An 18,216-nucleotide genomic window follows, 5' to 3' on the forward strand; every position below is an offset into this window, starting at 1 on the left:
AAATACCATATTAGTTTCATTTTTTTTTTTAAAAAAATTTCCTCTTCAATTTTACCAATTTCTGAAATTTCCAAAATTAACTCTAGTTAAAAGTACAGAAGTAATAAGGAAATAAACAAATTAAGAAACGTATTTATTTATTTTCACTTTCTAATTTTTTTGATTGATGTGTGTACTGTGTGAGACGGGGGCATATATAAAAGTATAAATTATCCTCTCTTTTCTCTTTTTTCGGTTTTCTAAAGCCATACTTCTGGATTGAGTCTACTGTTCTTCTCTCTCTACCATGTTCTCTCTCTATTCTCTCTCTTCATATACATACAACTTCTATATACATTGAAACACTACCATATTTCGCCGGAAAACAGCTTGTTTTCGCCGGAAAACCGGTGGTTCGTCGGCGGGGAATTGTTCAAGGACGATAGTGTCGCTGTTTCATTGGCATATTCTAAGGGTTTTACACGAGTTTTGCGAATCGGTGTGCGGAATCGGCGTGATCTCTGAGTTCGACTCGGTTCGTGGAGTTTTTACGAGAATGTGGCGAGTGTGAAGCCATTGTTTTGGATTTTTTTGCCCTAGATCACGATCTAGGGCTTTGTTAAGGTTCATATTGTGGTAAATATTGTAAACTTTCAGCGGTGAAATTGCTGTTATTTTTTTTTCCTTTTTGGGAATTGGAGTGAAGAAGAAGAAGGAGAAGACGGCGAGAAGTAGAGAAGAAAAGCTTCGGGATGAGATGGTGAGATAATTTTGTGAATATTGTGGCTAATTATATGTAAATTCACGTTACATTAATTTTGTATTTGAAAAAGTAACAGTAAATATAAGAATGCGTTTTGGTGAAAATGTATGTTTGTTTTTTCCATAGCTTTTTTATTTTGAATTTGGATCTCGAGCATGTTTTCGTAGTTTTGCCGCTACCAGATAATTTTCCGGGAAGATTACTGTAGTTTTTTTTTTTTTTTTTTAAACAAATAAATTTTCTGTTTAGCGTATATGCACAATATGCGTGTAGGTATAACAAAGAGTACTGCTTGTTTCTGTAACTTTTTTTTTTTTGGGTGATGAAGCTGGTAATTGAGCTGTTTAATTTCGCAAAGCTCTAGTCCCAGATTAATGGCTTTGGCCGGTTTTGTATTTTTTTTGCAATTTTTTTCTCTAATACATACTTTTTTTTCTAAGTAGTAGTTTGGTTTCGGCTAATTTTTGGGTTATACATTACCAAAGCTGGAGAGTTTCCGGCTAAATTTCGCCTAGTTTCAGATCTTACAAGCTTTAGGTCCATATTATGTGAAAATATATTTTTGGAAGATTCTAATCTGGGTAGTATCTTTACCTTTTTTATTTGACTTTTTTTCTTTTTTCATATTTATTGGTGTCTTAGCAAAAATTGTTCGGGGGTTTACCTGTATTTTCTTGTTTCACCTAAAAGGAAAAGTCATATTTATGTTTGGCTACTTGGGGAAATAGGAGTTTTATTTCTTTACCTTGGGGGAAAAATAAATTTAAAATTAAGAAATTCGGGGATTGTGAATTTAGAGGTTTCAGTCCATGTTTGGCAGCTGATGGTCTGCTATGTATGTGCTGTTAATTCCGTTTTCTGCGATAGTGGTATGATTTATCACCCATAGTCAAACTGGTTTATGGTCTTTCAAGTTGTTGATTTTGGCTTAGTTTGGGCTTGAGATATTGTTAGTATTGTTTTGCGTTCTTTTCCCCCTCCCCCTCTGTTGATTGCATAATGCAAAGCGTGAATGGGCATGCATCGATTAGTTGGATTAAGACTTTTGTTTTCCTTCTTCAAGTTATTCCAACAATTATGGAAAATAAAGGAGGTGGTATCCTGCTGTATGGCAGTTTTTACCTGTGCAGACCCATCTTCTTGTTTAAGCATTATTGGAATGTCTAGAAACAAAGGAATTTGACATAGTTTGAATATGTAAGCAAGGGAGTTCCATGCATGAGTGCTGCAAGAGCCAAATCATTTTTCTAATGAGAATGAGGGCAATATATTATGTTACAATGAGTTGATTTTGGGTTTTATCGTATTCGGAGTTGTGGTGTTACATGAATTTCTGAAGCTATTACATGAATTTCATGTTGTCTTTAGTTGGTTAATTAATAGGCTTTATTTGGTAAATGAGAGTTTTTAAAGTAAACTTGATTGAAATTAGTTGGTTAGTTAATAGGCTTTTTTTGGTAAATGAAAGTTTTTGAAGTAGACTTTATTGAAATTGCTGGATGTTGCTCTTAAAAACAATTTTGTTTTGCCTATGCCTATGCGTATGTGTTAACTAATGTTCTACCATATTGAGCAATGTTGGATATTTGCAACCCTTATTTGTCCAGGAATACTATAGTACTGAGGATGATTTCTTGTCTGTTTGTTTAATATGGACTGACTGCTTATTGCCTACCTGTCTAATTTTGGAAATTCTGTCCTCTTCATCTAAGTTTGCTGTATGTGATTTAACAGGTGGAAGGAAAGGCTTGTATGTCAAGAGAGGCTAAATTGGAATTCTTGAAGCGCAAAAGGCTTCAGCGGATGAAAACTGAAACTGTTAATGATTTCACTTGTGTCAGTAACATGATGAGTAGGAGCGGAGGAGATGCTTTAAGAGGCTCTGCACCATGTGGTGTGAGAATCCATGGCAATATGGATAACTTTTCACAACCTGGAGCTACTTCAAACGTGAAAGATGTATTTACCAAGCGCAAAGTGGCAAAGTTCGATACTACTGACCTTGACTGGATAGATAAAATTCCAGAGTGTCCTGTTTATTGTCCGAATAAGGAGGAGTTTGAGGATCCTTTAGTTTATCTGCAGAGAATAGCTCCTGAAGCTTCCAAATATGGTATTTGACTATACATAGTTTTCTTGTATTCAATACACACATTTTCTTCCTGTGGTTGGGTGAAAAAGAGTATGATTTGATTGTGATATTGACGCTTAATTCAAAGACTAACAAAACCGGTTCTGCTTGCTAAAAGTTTTATGCTATGCATGCGACAGATACTTGTTTTATCTGCCTCCTCCTCACCACTGAATTTGCCTGTGAAATGAAATTCTATTGGTTTGTTGGATTAGACCTTATAACCTGATGGTTATATCAGGAATATGCAAGATTGTTTGCCCTGTAAGTGCTGATGTTCCGGCTGGTGTAGTTTTGATGAAAGAAAAAGCTGGATTCAAGTTTACAACAAGAGTTCAACCTCTTCGTCTTGCTGAGTGGGACACAGATGACAAAGTCACTTTCTTTATGAGTGGAAGGTGAGCTTTGCTTTGATAATGCATTCATATTGATTGGTTATCTATTTAGACCTTGAGCATGATTGTCATTTTTCAGAAACTATACATTTCGTGATTTCGAGAAAATGGCGAACAAGGTATTTGCACGTAGATATTGTAGTGCTGGATGTCTTCCTGCTACATACTTGGAAAAAGAATTTTGGCATGAAATAGCATGTGGAAAGACTGAAAGTGTTGAATATGCATGCGATGTTGATGGTAGTGCCTTTTCATCTTCTTCCAGTGATCAGCTCGGAAAAAGCAAATGGAATTTGAAGGTTTTTATCTCATTAAAGTCTCCTCTTATTATTTCTGCCTAGCTCAAATTCTCCTTCAGTAGGTTTCACATTAGTATGAACAATTTGGGACATTAACTACTTTTTAAACCCTAAATAATTACACGCATACAAAAGGCCTGCAATTGCTGAAAAGAATGTCTTGAGGCAATGGGTAAACTGAGCTCAGACCATTTGCTATCAAGTTGAACAAATTGAAATGATTTATTTTCCTAGAAACAAGCAACTTCATTTCCCACAAAAGTTACATTCAGAAAACAGCAGTATGTTGACATATCTATGTGACTTGCCTGATAAGTAAACTTGTGAAATGGAAGAAAGAACCGTAAAACATTAAGGGCTGATGATTTGTTTCCTTTTTAACCTTTTATCCTTGTGGATTAAGGGACTTGTGAGTTTATTGGATCAGTTAGGCAAGTTGTTAGCAGGATTGATTGCAAATGTTAGCAGGATTGATTGCAAAACATTCTTGAACCCATTTCATCTTTCATCTTCTTTCCTGCGTATAAATGGATGGTCATTTATGGGGGGGTTTTTTCTAATACCTTTTTTACTATCTTCTGGCAAATTTTGAATCTTTTGCTTCTATAATGCAGAAACTTTCTCGGTTGCCGAAATCCGTTTTACGCCTTCTACAAACGGCAATCCCGGTATTGTGATCTTCCTAAATTGGTTTTTTTTTTTGTTTTTAAATTTATTTTACATGTCTGTGTTTCTTAGCTCATTTTCGCTTTTACTGCAGGGTGTTACAGAACCTATGCTCTACATTGGGATGCTATTTAGTATGTTTGCATGGCACGTGGAAGATCATTACTTGTATAGGTATGTCTTCTTTAGACTGTGGTTGTGTTATCGTCATTTAATGATTGTTGGTAATTAGTTTGATCATTGTGCAGTATCAATTACCATCATTGTGGGGCAGCGAAAACCTGGTATGGCATTCCAGGTCATGCGGCTCTGGATTTCGAAAAGGTGGTTCGAGAACATGTTTACACTCGTGATATTTTGTCTGCTGATGGAGAGGATGGGGCTTTTGATGTGCTTTTGGGGAAGACAACACTCTTTCCTCCAAGCATACTCTTGCAGCATAATGTCCCTGTCTACAAGGCTGTGCAGAAGCCTGGGGAGTATATAGTAACCTTTCCTAGAGCATACCATGCAGGATTTAGCCATGGTAAGATCTTAGATATCTTGTACAGATTAACTAGCAAAACCTACTTCCTCGGGTTTGTTTAATCTGTTTGTTACATTCTCTGGTCATTGCATTCCTATACTTTTTACTTTTCTATTTTTTGCATGCTTTAAAGCGCTTTAAATATTTTGCAGGCTTCAATTGTGGTGAAGCTGTGAACTTTGCAATTGGCGATTGGTTTCCATTGGGGTCAATTGCCAGCCGTCGTTACGCACTTCTAAATAGGATGCCACTTCTTCCCCATGAGGAGCTTCTATGTAAAGAAGCACTGATCCTTTGCATGCGTTCGGAAGTTGAAGATCCAGAATATTCATCTGCAGACTCGATAGCACAACGAAACATAAAGGTTTCTTTTGTGAATTTGATGCGGTTCCAGCATCAAGCTCGTTGGTGCTTGATGAAATCACGAGCATGCTGGGGTGTTTCTTCATTTTCTCATGGAACTATCCTTTGTAGCATCTGTAAACGTGATTGTTATGTAGCATATCTTAACTGCAATTGCACCTCACATCCTGTGTGCCTGCGCCATGGTATGTTCATTTAACACCTTGTTAAAGGTTAGCATTTTGGTCTGATCTACTATATTAGTCTTGCTGATTGGTTTTGTTGTTTTGATTGTTGATAACAGATCCTAAGTTGCTTGACTTCCCTTGTGGTGGCATTCAAACGCTCTTTTTGAGGGAAGATATATTTGACATGGAAGCTGCAGCGAAGAAGTTTGAGCAGGAGGACAGTATATTGGATGAGCAACTCTCTAGGCATAGCGATGACCTTATTCTGCTATATAACATCTTCCCCTGGGCACAATCAAGTGGGTATATCCCTTACTGTGATATAGACTTAGAATCAAACTTGGCATTTCCAAACATTGAGAATCCGTCAGAAGAGCCAATGAGCAGTTCTCCCTGCTATCCTTCCATGTGCGATGTAGAAAATTTGAAGACAGAGAAGTTAGATACATCAACCATCAGTTCTTTTGTAGAGCTAGCTGATAGTATAACCAAAATTGATCATGTAAGACATGTTCTTTCCCTATTTTTATTGTTTTACTTACCACTAGTTTCTGCTTGGGTAAAAGCTTACTCTTTCTTCACTTTCCTAACAGGTACATGAGTCTCATTTACGAAATCCAGCGTCTATTAAGTCTTCTACAGAAGCACTTGTTGGCTTTGGAGATTCTGAATCTTTGATGAGTGATGAGCATGCCGGTGGGCATCTCAGGGAAAATCAAAGGAAAGATGTAAGACCTACAGAGGATAATGAAAGTGATGAATCTGATTCAGAAATCTTCAGGGTCAAAAGGCGTTCTTCAGTAAAGATTGAGCAGAGATATGGACAGGATCCCCTATCTGTCAGTTTTGATCATCAGGTATGGGAAGTTGTATGTCTATGTTGTACTTGTCCTTTTGGAAGTTTTAGTTGTTTAACTTGGCTGCTGAAATATACAAATTTGTAAGTGGTTACTTGATTTATTGTAACTAGTGTTCAAGGCAGACAACTCCAAAAAATATTTAAATTTTTTTTAAATATATTGGCCGAAATCATTTTTAATAAGAATTGATTTTATATATTTTTTAATACATATGTAGAAAATTCACATTCTTTGTAAGTAAAATGTGCAAATAGACTATTATTTGGCAGTGGGTAGTTATGAGGAGAGATGTAAAAGGAGATATAGTAGTGGCCAGTAATATATGAAGGGTAATTGAGGAAGATCGTAAAATGACAGCTTTTAGTTTACACCAAAAAAGTCTCTCCACCTTTATATATGGTATAGATAATTCATGGAAGAGAAGAATAATCCATGCAGCTAGTGCTGTTATCTTGTGTTCTTTATGTTGTTACATGAGACGAGGCATACTCCCAGTTTTTGCAGGGGATGCTCCACTGGATCCACACACGCTGCTTGAGTAAACTTAAGAAGCATTTTCTCCTCTCCCTTTTTGAACTGTCATCGTCTAGTGTCAACTTTAATTCCTATGTTCTGTGCTCTTCGAAATGTACATCGACAGATGCTGTTGAAATGAAGAATCAACTATCCCTATTTCTTAATGATTTTTCAACAATGATATGCTACAAATATTAATATGCGTCCTTGATGTCGCCAGATTAATGTCTCTGCTGCGTATGGCTTCTTTCAAGTGATGAAAGTAGCTGTGCTGCTCTTGCCTTAAACTTTTGGTTCCCAAAACCACTAATCTGGTTCATACCTGGCTGACCATGTTAAATATTCACGAATCACAAATAGTCAAGTTTGATTTGGACTTGTGATTTGTCACTAATTGGTTCACCTTTGATCTCCATACTCTGTGCCAGGGTGCTCAACATAAAACCTTCAATCTTTGAAATTTTGATGGATTTGGTAAACATACTTTGCTGAGAAAATATTGATCGTGGTTTTGCTGTTTTAATAGGGGTTCAAGCGGCTAAAGAAATGTCAGTCAGAGGCTAGTAACGGGCAATTGATTGCATCAGAGCCTTCAGTGGCTGATATTCCAAGTTATACTTCACGTCCAAAATCAAATAATTTCAAAGAAGTTGCAGATAATGGTTTGAGAGACAGGTTTGCCAATAGAAACACTGGTAATCTATCCATCAAGATTAAGAAAGTGGGGAATGATGAGATGATGAGCAAGAACAGGGAGCATCAAAGATCTGATAGGTGCCAGCATGACCTGGGGAGAACAGCGAGGGAGCCACAGCCACCTTTGGAGATGGGGCCAAAACGTCTTAAAGTTAAAGGTCCTTCTTTCATAGGATTGGACAACAGGTTGGATTAAATGACTGACTTATTGATGAAGATCTGGTAGGGCGACTGGCTCTAGAGCCTGACTTTGCTAACAATAGTTTTCTGATGGGGATCTAACAACACGGAAAAGCTAGAGATTCAATTCTGGGAGCAGCGACAGAAGATTAACCAAGTTTAGATTTAAAAGTAACATTCTTTGTGCAGGCCTCAAAGTGGGGCGACTTGCACGGTGGTGTTTCTTGGTTCTCGGGCCGGGGTGTTTTTCCGTCTTTGGCAGGAGAACCTTTCTCCTTCCTGCAGGTTGAAAATAGATTTTCCAGTTAGTGACTTTTGGTGTACATTTATTTTAGCACTTTCAATTGATTCGATTCTTGTGAGGATTAGTGGGTATTCCGCTTGGCCTCTCTCATTTGATGACACCTTGCTGCTTCCTTTGCTAGGATCTAGGTTTTACTCAAAATTCTTTTTTGTAGCTATGGGTCTTTGATCCCTAGACTACTTGAATAAAAGATATAGAAATTCTTCTTGATCCTGAACTCTTCTGCCGAGCTGATTTAGTTTGCATCTCTCTCCCTGCAGTCTTGTGATTTTTCCACCGTTGCCTAAAATAAGTATACTGGTTTTTTGTTCTGTCCTTTATTCGGCAACCCAAAATTTCTGCAAATATTGAAGAATGAATCCAGCAACTTTTGGTAAAATATGCAGTGCCTCTTTGAATTTGGTATGATAATCACCAGCAGCAAAAAGTAGGAATTCCCTGAGAAGTCTTTTCAATTTAGCAAAGACAAAATGTGGCCAAGTCTTGACATGCCTTTTGTAGCAATGTATAGCGGTACCCTCCTACAAGACAGGACCGAGGCTAAACCTTTAACCTAATTCAAAGAGTGTGTGCTCTGTGCACTAGTTCCATGGGGACGTTTGCGTTTTCTCCCAAATATATATATATATATATATATATATATATATATATACATATATCACGGATTCCATTCCCCATTTCTTGTGCTCTGTAAACCTCAAATCAGAAAAGGTTTTTGTGTAATTAGATTAATAACTTAATTATTTGCTTGATCCTCTTGGGCTTTCAAGATATTCATGGGTGGCCTTTGGCATTTTTTTTTTTTATTATTTTAGCACATTTTAACCCAAAATTTCAGCTTCTTGTGGGCTTGTATTTGTTTATTCAGTCCATTAATTGAGAGAACAGACACAATCCTTGTTCTGTTTGTAGTATTTAGATGTGTTTGGGCTTTTGTTGTGGGCTCCCATACTGTGGTCAATAACTCAATTCGTCTCTAATCTCCACGGTCCACTATGGAAAATCCAGAGTTACTTTGAGAATCCCAAATTGAGCCATTTTTTAGGGAGGCGTTGACCGTGTTGTTTTAAATTTTTAATATTAGAAATTTCAACTTCCATCATCTACAGCAGCAAAGATTTTTGATAGATCTTGAATTTAATTTTTTTTTTTTTGGCTTTTCTTAACGGGGTTCTTTAATTTAAGAAATTGAGCATGAAGTATGAAATTGTGGTCGAAGTATAAAGAGAACAACGAAAGATGCACGATTTCTGTGTCCAAATAAACTAGAGATTGTGTTTGACTCAATTACAGGTTATCCATAAAAGTCAGATCCAAACAAACATTTAGACAAGTTAATACAATCAAATGTTTTCTCGTAATGCTAATCAACTTGCAGGTATTAATGGTGTCAAAAAAATTGAAATGTAGAGAATTAATTGGACTCAATTTTATTTATCAGATAAATCTAATTATTCTTCATAGTTATGATGGGAAATAACTAAACCTAAGACCTAACTATTTTAACCCACGTTTGAGTTAATACTTTAGTTTTTTTTTTTTTTTGGCAAAGAGGCAGGGAGATTTAAGATGTTTTTTAACCTTACAACAGAGAAAAAGAAAAAGGTTAAATTAATATGAGAATTTCGATCAAGTGCTCGTTATCTCTTTGAGCAGGCACTTTACACACCTAACCAACGATATTAAAGACTCAAAAGAATTTGACCCAAATTATATATCCTACATCATCAATGGTAACTTAATTAGTTGTGTTTTGTTTTTTAGATAGAGATCATGACATTTTCTCTTTTTTTTTTTTGGAAAATAGTTTAAATGATGTAGAATATATAAAAAGGATAATGTTTATTACAATTTTTATCGATTTTGTATTTTTTTTCTTTTGTTCTCTTTGGATGCTTGTTTCTAGGCATGAGATTTTTTTGGGGTAAAATTTCTATCGAATCTTAGATAAACATGTGAGATATAAAATTAAATTAGTAGAAATCATTTTCTTGAGAAAAAAAATTAAATCATGAGAGTGGCGAGACAAGTATCCGTTGATCTAATCCTTTTTCAACAGGTATCCGATATCTGAGTACCTGCTGATGTGTAAGACAAGTTAGAATAAGAAAAAAGGTTGACCCACAAGGTGCAGCTCGGATTAGCCAAACTCCCAATATTGTAGTAAAAATATATTTGTAACTTATGCTATATGCTAGGGATACAAACTAAATACTCGAAACTTAGGTAACTTTTTCCAATAAGAATTGTCCAAGCACCCTATGTATGTGTAGGTCACTTGTAATTTATTTAATTTTTTAAATTTAGTTTATGGCCAACTATATCCGGGTTGCCATCGTGATCATTTAAAAAAAAAAGCCTAAAAATCATAAGAAAAATGAAAAATGAAAAACCTTGGTCAAGGTGGACACGGGATAGTAGATTTATGATCCTCCATCAGCCTGTTAAATCGTCCACATCAAAACACCAGCTTTAAGAAAAGGCCTGGATAGCGTATTGCGGGGCTTATAGGCCCACGATTTTACTAAGTATGGTGTAAAGAAAATTTGCAGAACTCACAAGTCAATCTGGTGGTCCAGTAAATCCACAGTCCTCTTTTTGTATGCAATGTACACAAGCTTCCATAGTAGGAGGAGCACCATAATTCAATTTGATTGGACATGAACTGTGGGACCATATACCCTTTTCTTTCTTTCTTTTTATTTTTTTAAAATTTTTTAGAATAAAGTTTTTGAGGGCTGGAGACTCACCTCATTTCAAATCTAGGACATATCATTAGCGCACTAAGTCACTTTACAATGGTTCTTAGAGATCACTCGTTAACAACACTTTAACTGACAACTTGACTCAAATCAGAGTGCTCCCTATACAAGGGCCAAATCTTTACACTTGAATTACAACTAGGGAAGCAAATAAATCAAATTTAATTGAGTTATTCGCAAATTTGTTCGGTCAAAATTTGAGTTTGAACTTACATTGATCGAGTTTGAACTCGAACTTAATATGTAAAGTTCGAAAACTCAATTGAGTTTAATTGAGGTCAATTTAGCTTCACACACACATATATATAAATTTATATTACTTAAAATTTGATTGGGCTCAATTAAGCTCAATTGAGCTTAATTTGATGGAGTTTGAGGAAGGCAAAATAAAATCAAAGTTGAGTTTAAAATCAACTTTTAAGAGATCGACGAGTTCGAACTCGAATTCAAATTTTTTAACTCGAGTCAAGATTGAGTAGTGCACTCTCAAACTCGATTTGACGTGATTACACCCTTAGTTATAACACATTAGTACGCTATTCTATTCATGAACAGTTGAAAATGGGATAAAGAAACTAGATGAGGTAAAAGAGAAGAATGGAACAAACTAAAAAGATTAGGGAAGAAAGTATCGCTAATGGGTTCTTGTCAAAAAATCTGCATGTTATTTAGAGTCACTCATTCTCAAAGATTTGCTGGGCATTTATGCTATTGCTTCCCTTTGCTTAAAAGTCTTTGAAAAGATTCAATATGTTTCACTTTTTGTTATTTTGTATCAGGGGTTATAATCCTATACCTATGCGAATGACTTTTGATGGAAAAAAGAAGCATTTGCCACTTTAAGTCATGTTATGTGGGAATGATTGGAAAAAAAAAAATCCTACTTTTTCAAGTATGGTAAAGTCTCAATGAGAATATTGGTGTCTTAGATGGTAAAAACTGGCAACTTTACTATTTGAGTTATTATATAACGTGGGAATGATTGTGAAAATCCAAACTCTTGACAAAAAATTGTTTACTTGGTCAAGTTTCTTGAGAATATTTGCGTATGCAGGGAAAGGGCACTTTGCATCATTCCTCTTTTGAAGCATTCGAGGTCACAACCAATATGGAATAGGTTGAGGTTTTCTTGTTCTTGAGCATATATATTATTCGATTATGGTTTGGAGAATTTGGTGACTGGTTACATACTAATGGGAACAGTAAATCTTTCTTGCAAACTACCATATCTGAATCATCTGTTATCAGTGTAAAAGGATGGAAGAAAATCTTTCATCGACTGGAATAATTCATCTAAGGCCATAGTGGACCCAATCTTTTTGAATTTTCAAATTTTATCTTATTCTTAATATGATTATTATTTCTGGACATCCTAAAATAGTTTCTGAGTCATTGTAATGGGAACTCATCATTTCCTAGGATTAACCACTTAGTATGCTGACATCCAGAAAAAAAAATAGTTGATATGTTTAAGTGTAGGGATAATTTCAGAAACCTCCCTTGAGGTTTCACGAAATATCACCTAACTCTCTTGAGATTTTCAAAATCTTGCTTAGCACCCTTAAAGTGGTAGTGGAACCACATGTCAATATCAAAGATGAAGAATTGTCAATAATACCCTCATATTTAAATTTTCTAAATTTTTTTCTCTAAATTTCCTGCTTTTCTTTAACAATGTCTATGCATACGTGCATACATATATTAATATATATATATATATATATATGTATAATTGAATTACAAATATCAATGAAATATAGGATTCATAGGATCGAATCAATGAAATGTTCAGTGCAATTGGAGAAGAATAGCTACAGGTTTTTTTTCCCCTTTTTTTGTGATTCACAGCTATATTTATCAATTTATTTATTTATTTGTTCCTATTCATGTAGAGTGCTAGAGAAATGAAGTAACTGAACCTCCGGACTCTTCGATTTTCAAATGTTGACTTTTCTTATTAAATTTTCATATTTCACACCAATAAAAAAGTCAATCTATTTTGGGGAAATTCTCTGTATGATTTTAAAATTGGATTTCATCTATTGCTCATATGTATAAGTTTTACATGTTAATTACCTTCAACACTATGGAGAGTTTTATTGTAAAAGTGGTATCAAGAATAGTATTTGCTTTTATTGTCTTTTTCTACTATAAAAGTGACTATTGGTTGTAACATAAATCTTTATCAATTTTCATCCCCTCACTTTTAAGATGATTCCAATTCAATACTTTCTTTTTTGTTGGTTTGTAAAATTTCATTTTTTTATAGCCTAAGGGTATTCAGGGCACTAAAATACTCTCTCTCCTCCAACATGAATTTTTTAATATTGCTTTTGGTTAGAAGGGCTGACGATGTTACCAAAATGTCAATTCAAGGGGTGCTAAATGAGATTTTGAAAACCTCAATCGAGTTAAGTGATATGCTAAATGAGATTTTGAAAACCTCAATCGAGTTAAGTGATATTTCATAAAATCTCAGGATAGGTTTCTGAAATTATCCCTTATGTGTACATGTGAGTGAGAAATTGTAAAATCATGATGATTGGTTGTTGTACAAACGAAATATCTAACTTTCATTTGTTTTTTATTCTTTCACATTAAATTTGGTTTGGTACAATTATATCTGGTGACATCCATTGATTTCCAGATGAAAAATTTTTCGCAGATATATGATTTAACTTTGAAAACGTGCTTGATAAATAACTTCCCTTAACTCTGTAGTACATATGAAAATGATTCTAAACATGTTTAATGTATTCATCATTAAATTGATAAAAGAGTTTGTTATGATTTAATGTAAATTATCAAGTAGATTTTTTTTAAAAAAAAGTATGAATTGCGCATGTTTTCTTGGATCTTGGAGTAATTTGGGCAGAACTGGAAGCAAACATCGACTAATCTCCAAAGATGAATTTCATGAACTAATTGTTGTTTTCTAAGGTTTATAAGTTGAGTTGAATCTCAATCTAAATTTCAACGTTGTCAAGAGCAATTTACCCTTCCCTTTAATTTCGAAACAAGATATGTTGAAGCTTAGATGCGATTTATTTTTTCTTGCTTTATTGTTGAGGGATAGACTGACACTATCTTCAACAAATTAAAAGACAATCTAAAGCAGGTTTCTAAAGTAGTAGTACAATAATTAACATATTTTAACAACATAGTTGAACAATTTGCTCTTTTTTATTTTTGGGTCAATTATACAAACAGTTTGTCTAACGGATGCCCATAGGGCACTCGTTAAGATATATTTCAAATGTTAGATTTTAAGAAATATAAGATTAATTAAGAAAAGTGTATAAATGCAAGTAGATTAATTAGAGAAAATGTATAAATATAAGAGAAAATAGTAATTGTTAATGTGTGTATATACATGATAAGTTGGGTAGAATACAAGTGCATTAAGGCATCCGTTAGAAAAATCCTTATACAAATTCAAATATCTTTATCATTTGATTTGGTTTAGGGCTATTTTATATGGATAATCCTTTCCATTCTTAATTTTTTTTCGGATACGATAAATTCTATTGTACACCTATTTCTACTCTACACTAAGGGGAAGGGGTGGACAAAGGGGATCAATGGGGAACCCGGAGGTAACTGAACCGCTACCGAACCAGATGGATGCCTTTCCATTCTGAATTAGTTGTACAAATTATAAGTTTAAGTCCTCTCTCTCTGTATCCTCATGAATGAGAATTGAATATAGTATTTGATTCAAACATGTAAAAGGTGTTAATGTTTAGTCAAGCATTAACAACCTGGAAACCATATTGCTCAGTTGATTCCTTTCTCACCTGTATGATTATGAGGCAATCATCTTAGCTAAAGTGTATCCCCAAATTATATACCTTCACATCAACCTGTCAATTCTGAACATTTCTTTTTCCCACTTACGTTTTTTGGAATCTGTAAATTTGACTGTCGGGTAATATTTTTCCCCACCTAATTTAGTGCACACAAATTAAAAAAAAAATTAGTGCACACAAACACAAGCAAAAGGCCAGAATGTGTGTGTTTTTGTGGTGGAAAATCATGCTTTGTACAGTTTAGTGTAAATGATTGACTAAAAGTTCTCAAATTTTGCCTTCGAATCCTCGACATTCAGATTCAAATAATATTTTCTGTACACGATTGTTTTAGCTTAACATATTTACTTCGCTTAGATTTGATGTACTAGTTTCAAGTTTTTATACCTGTTGTGAAAAAATAGTTTGCACATTTACAGAAATTTTACCAATTGATGATTAAATTTTATGCTTTGTTTTTGCAGCTATAAGTAGGTTTGCTCAGGAAAAAGATGCAATAATTTATGTCAAGATGAAACTACAGGAGGCACAGTGTTCAAACTTCATACAGACAGATTGTGGTATAATGGGGCTAGACAAATAAAAACAGCACACACAAGTATGGTGAAATTTCCATATTCACACCAATGTATATTTATAATCCTTTGGTTTTACACACACATACACACACAGTAGGCAGTTCAAACATCTGCTCAATACGCAATAACTTCTTATTTTGCCATAATCTTCATAATTCAATGGCCTTAATTTTCTGTACCCCTAAAATAGAGTGTCTATATCCTGAACTTTTTTGTGGGAACCTTAAGTACGTTATGATCTACAAAGATCTAAGCCGTTTGAAACATTTTGAATACAATAGAAAAGATACTATCAAGTAGTGTCAAAAGTTGCTTAATGCCAAAAAGTTCCATGGTATGTGATGCCTAAATTTGATTTGAAGATTTCCTGAGGCTGCAAGGTTGGAAGATGGTAATGGACATAAGGAATAAAAGGAGTGCACTATTCTTATCTGATAAAGCTCTCCACTTTGAAAGGTAACTAACAAACCTTTTTGGAGTACTCATATTTGTTTGGATAAAGGATTATTTGAAAAAAAAAAAAACTTTTAGAATAATAATGTATCACCTTTTTTTGGGGGAGGGAGTGTAAGCAAGAGGTCTCGGGTTCGAGTTCTCCCGCTTACACTAAAAAAAAATGTCAAAAAAAAAATGTATCACCTTTTTTTGATGCAATGTACGTGACATAAAAAAGTAATTGTGAAATTAAACGGTGTTTTGAAAAACATATATCAGGTGATTTTCCAAAGTAATTATGATATTCTTGTTTTGCCAATTACTCCTTTTTGTTTTGAACAATCCAACTAAGTGGTAGTACTTAACAGTAACAGTGCATAATTTGCTATATTTACTGAAACAAATGGGGGGTATTTGGCACGTATTGCTGACTCAAGTGGCAAATTAAGTAAGTGGGAAAAGGACATTTGCATTTTGCCATTTATGATTAACTTTGTGGATACTAGCTAGGAATAGAAATGAATTGAGTTCATGTAAAATATCTGTGGACTCTGGAATTTTATGGCCTCCTTGATGAAGACAACTTCTGTAGCTACCTCTGTACTCACTAGAACAATTTAATGTGAAATGTTTCAACCTTCAAGTTCAACAAGTGTTGTTCTCTTTAAGCTTGACAGTTACCATGCTAACACACTTTTGAACATTCTTTATGAACAAGGTCCCCAACCATGTTTCCTTGATTTAAATCTGCTCTAGTAAATGCTTCAATTTACTGGGCCAACTGGAGGTACAACTTCACTAGTGTCCAGATAATATGTCCTCTGTAGATGACTAGTGTTCAAGAGCTTGTAGCCCCAGTTCTCTGACATTCTTGTATATTTCAGCCCATGACAAAGAAAATCAAATCTTCTTTCCATCCCCTTTTCAAGAAATCTGCTGCATCTGGTTGAGAATTTTCAGAAGAATTGTTAATGTAAATTTTTTTGAAATAAACGTATATGTGTGATAAAAGGGTAGTAGGAGAGCGTCGTCTTAGCATTGAAATTTCTAGAAAAAGATGCAACCGAATTGAGTAAAAACTCAACCTTAGAAAAAAAAAAATTAGGGTTAAAAAGAATGTGTAATGGTAATAGTCTAATATAAAATCCACCATTACGAAAGATACTCGTATAAGTCATTTTCCTGAGAAAGATCAGGATCTAACATGATAACATTGCATGTATGCTGTATGTCTATTAAAGTGGACACAATTCCTCACCGGAATCTTTTTTCCCCCCCAGCTAAAGCAATGTCTGATTCCAGGTAGTAACACAGCCTAACCCTTGCAATAATTTAGCTCTTCTTCTTCTTTTTTTTTTCTCCTGTGAGAAATAGTCCAAAATATTTGGTAATTGTTGCTTAAAGGGAGAGACCGGAAAAAGAGATTATATCTAAATGGATGTGTCAATTGATTCATAATTGCTGGAAATTTGGATAGCAAAAGATGGAAAACATTCAATTATTCGATGTCAAGACCTGTTCCGGACAGCGTGATCATTATCTATTCACTAAAAGCTTTACAATTAAGGATGAGGAAACTATTTGTTGTTCTTTTCCAATCATTTTTGTACCTTAAAACGCATATACACATATATATACACTTTTCACAAATCTTAATCAGTATTTTTCCTTTGGTACTTATGAAAATTTTTAGGTCCATCATTGGTTACTTCATTGGCATTTTGTGGCTCAAAGGTTGGGTAGTAAATGAACATGTTGACCCATTTGTGCATTTATCGATGAGAAAACAATGTTGTGGAGATAGTGACATCTTCAATGTCGGTATATCCTATTCCTTTCTTTGTGCAATCTCCATTGATTATATGATAATTAGTGCAGAGTTTGTCTGAACAAATTAGTCATTTGTTCATACTTTATGTTTGATTAATTAGCACAATCACGTGATTTGGAGATTCATTGGAGAAAAGTCAATCCATACCAAAATAGATTGAGATCCAACACAACAATTTTTTTCTTTTATAAAATAATGAACGGTCTGTCTAACGGATACCCATTTCAGGTGTTAGGTTTTTAGAAATATAAGATTAATTAGAAAAAATGTATAAATGTAAGGAGATTAATTAGGAAAAGTATTGAAATACAAGAGAAAGTAGCAAGTGTTAATATGAGTGTATACATGGTTGCTTCGAAAGAATTTAGTCGTGTTAACGATGGACACTCCTTAGAAAAAATAAATCATTGAATGGCTAATGAAACCCTCGTCCGCTAACAAGCAAAATTAAAAAAAAAAAGAGGAAATATTGATTAGATGGAACCTCTAAAAGTTAAAAACCACTAACACTTTTTACTTGACAGCCATTTGAATTGAATTAATGAACAAAACTCCCATCATTAGTTGGAAAGTAAATACTATTAGGTAAACCTAATTCATTTGCCTATCAAGTAAAGATGCACCTCAGATTTAGATGCTGCTGATCTTTGGGTCATAGATCTAATGTAATCCTAAACCTTGAGATTACCTTAATAATAAATTAACTGCGCCTAATTCCTAGCACGATTGGAGCTACAGACAATATTAAACAAAACATTTGGTATTTATGTAAGATTCCTTCTGGCCAAAGCCTTGGGAAGCTCAGACTGAATAAATGGCACGAATTGACTACCCAAACTACATGGTCATGAATGGTGACAAATTAATTAACTTAATCACTAGATGCTTCCAACCCACATTTCTTCCTTCTCAAAAATTTCTGAGATAAATTCCATTTAAAATTATCCTAATCCGCA

The 18,216-nt window shown here is 34.4% G+C and overlaps 1 protein-coding gene across 2 annotated transcripts; it reads left to right on the forward strand.

Annotated features, from left to right (window-relative positions):
• The first annotated feature begins 258 nt into the window (after positions 1 to 258).
• Positions 259 to 8,055, forward strand: LOC113779115 (lysine-specific demethylase JMJ706). 2 transcript variants are annotated; one of them, XM_027324565.1, is made up of 11 exons: positions 259 to 739; positions 2,477 to 2,855; positions 3,115 to 3,271; positions 3,348 to 3,567; positions 4,182 to 4,235; positions 4,328 to 4,407; positions 4,482 to 4,759; positions 4,912 to 5,307; positions 5,406 to 5,791; positions 5,883 to 6,146; positions 7,192 to 8,055. In XM_027324565.1, the coding sequence occupies exons 1-11, from the start codon at positions 737 to 739 to the stop codon at positions 7,555 to 7,557; spliced, it is 2,583 nt and encodes an 860-aa protein (XP_027180366.1). In that variant the 5' UTR covers positions 259 to 736; the 3' UTR covers positions 7,558 to 8,055. The 2 variants fall into 2 exon arrangements, with proteins under 2 accessions (XP_027180366.1, XP_027180367.1); XM_027324566.1 differs by having other exon boundaries at positions 3,166 to 3,271.
• Positions 8,056 to 18,216: the final 10,161 nt, after the last annotated feature.

The sequence above is a fragment of the Coffea eugenioides genome, chromosome 8, assembly GCF_003713205.1.
Source record: "Coffea eugenioides isolate CCC68of chromosome 8, Ceug_1.0, whole genome shotgun sequence".
NCBI lineage: Eukaryota > Viridiplantae > Streptophyta > Magnoliopsida > Gentianales > Rubiaceae > Coffea > Coffea eugenioides.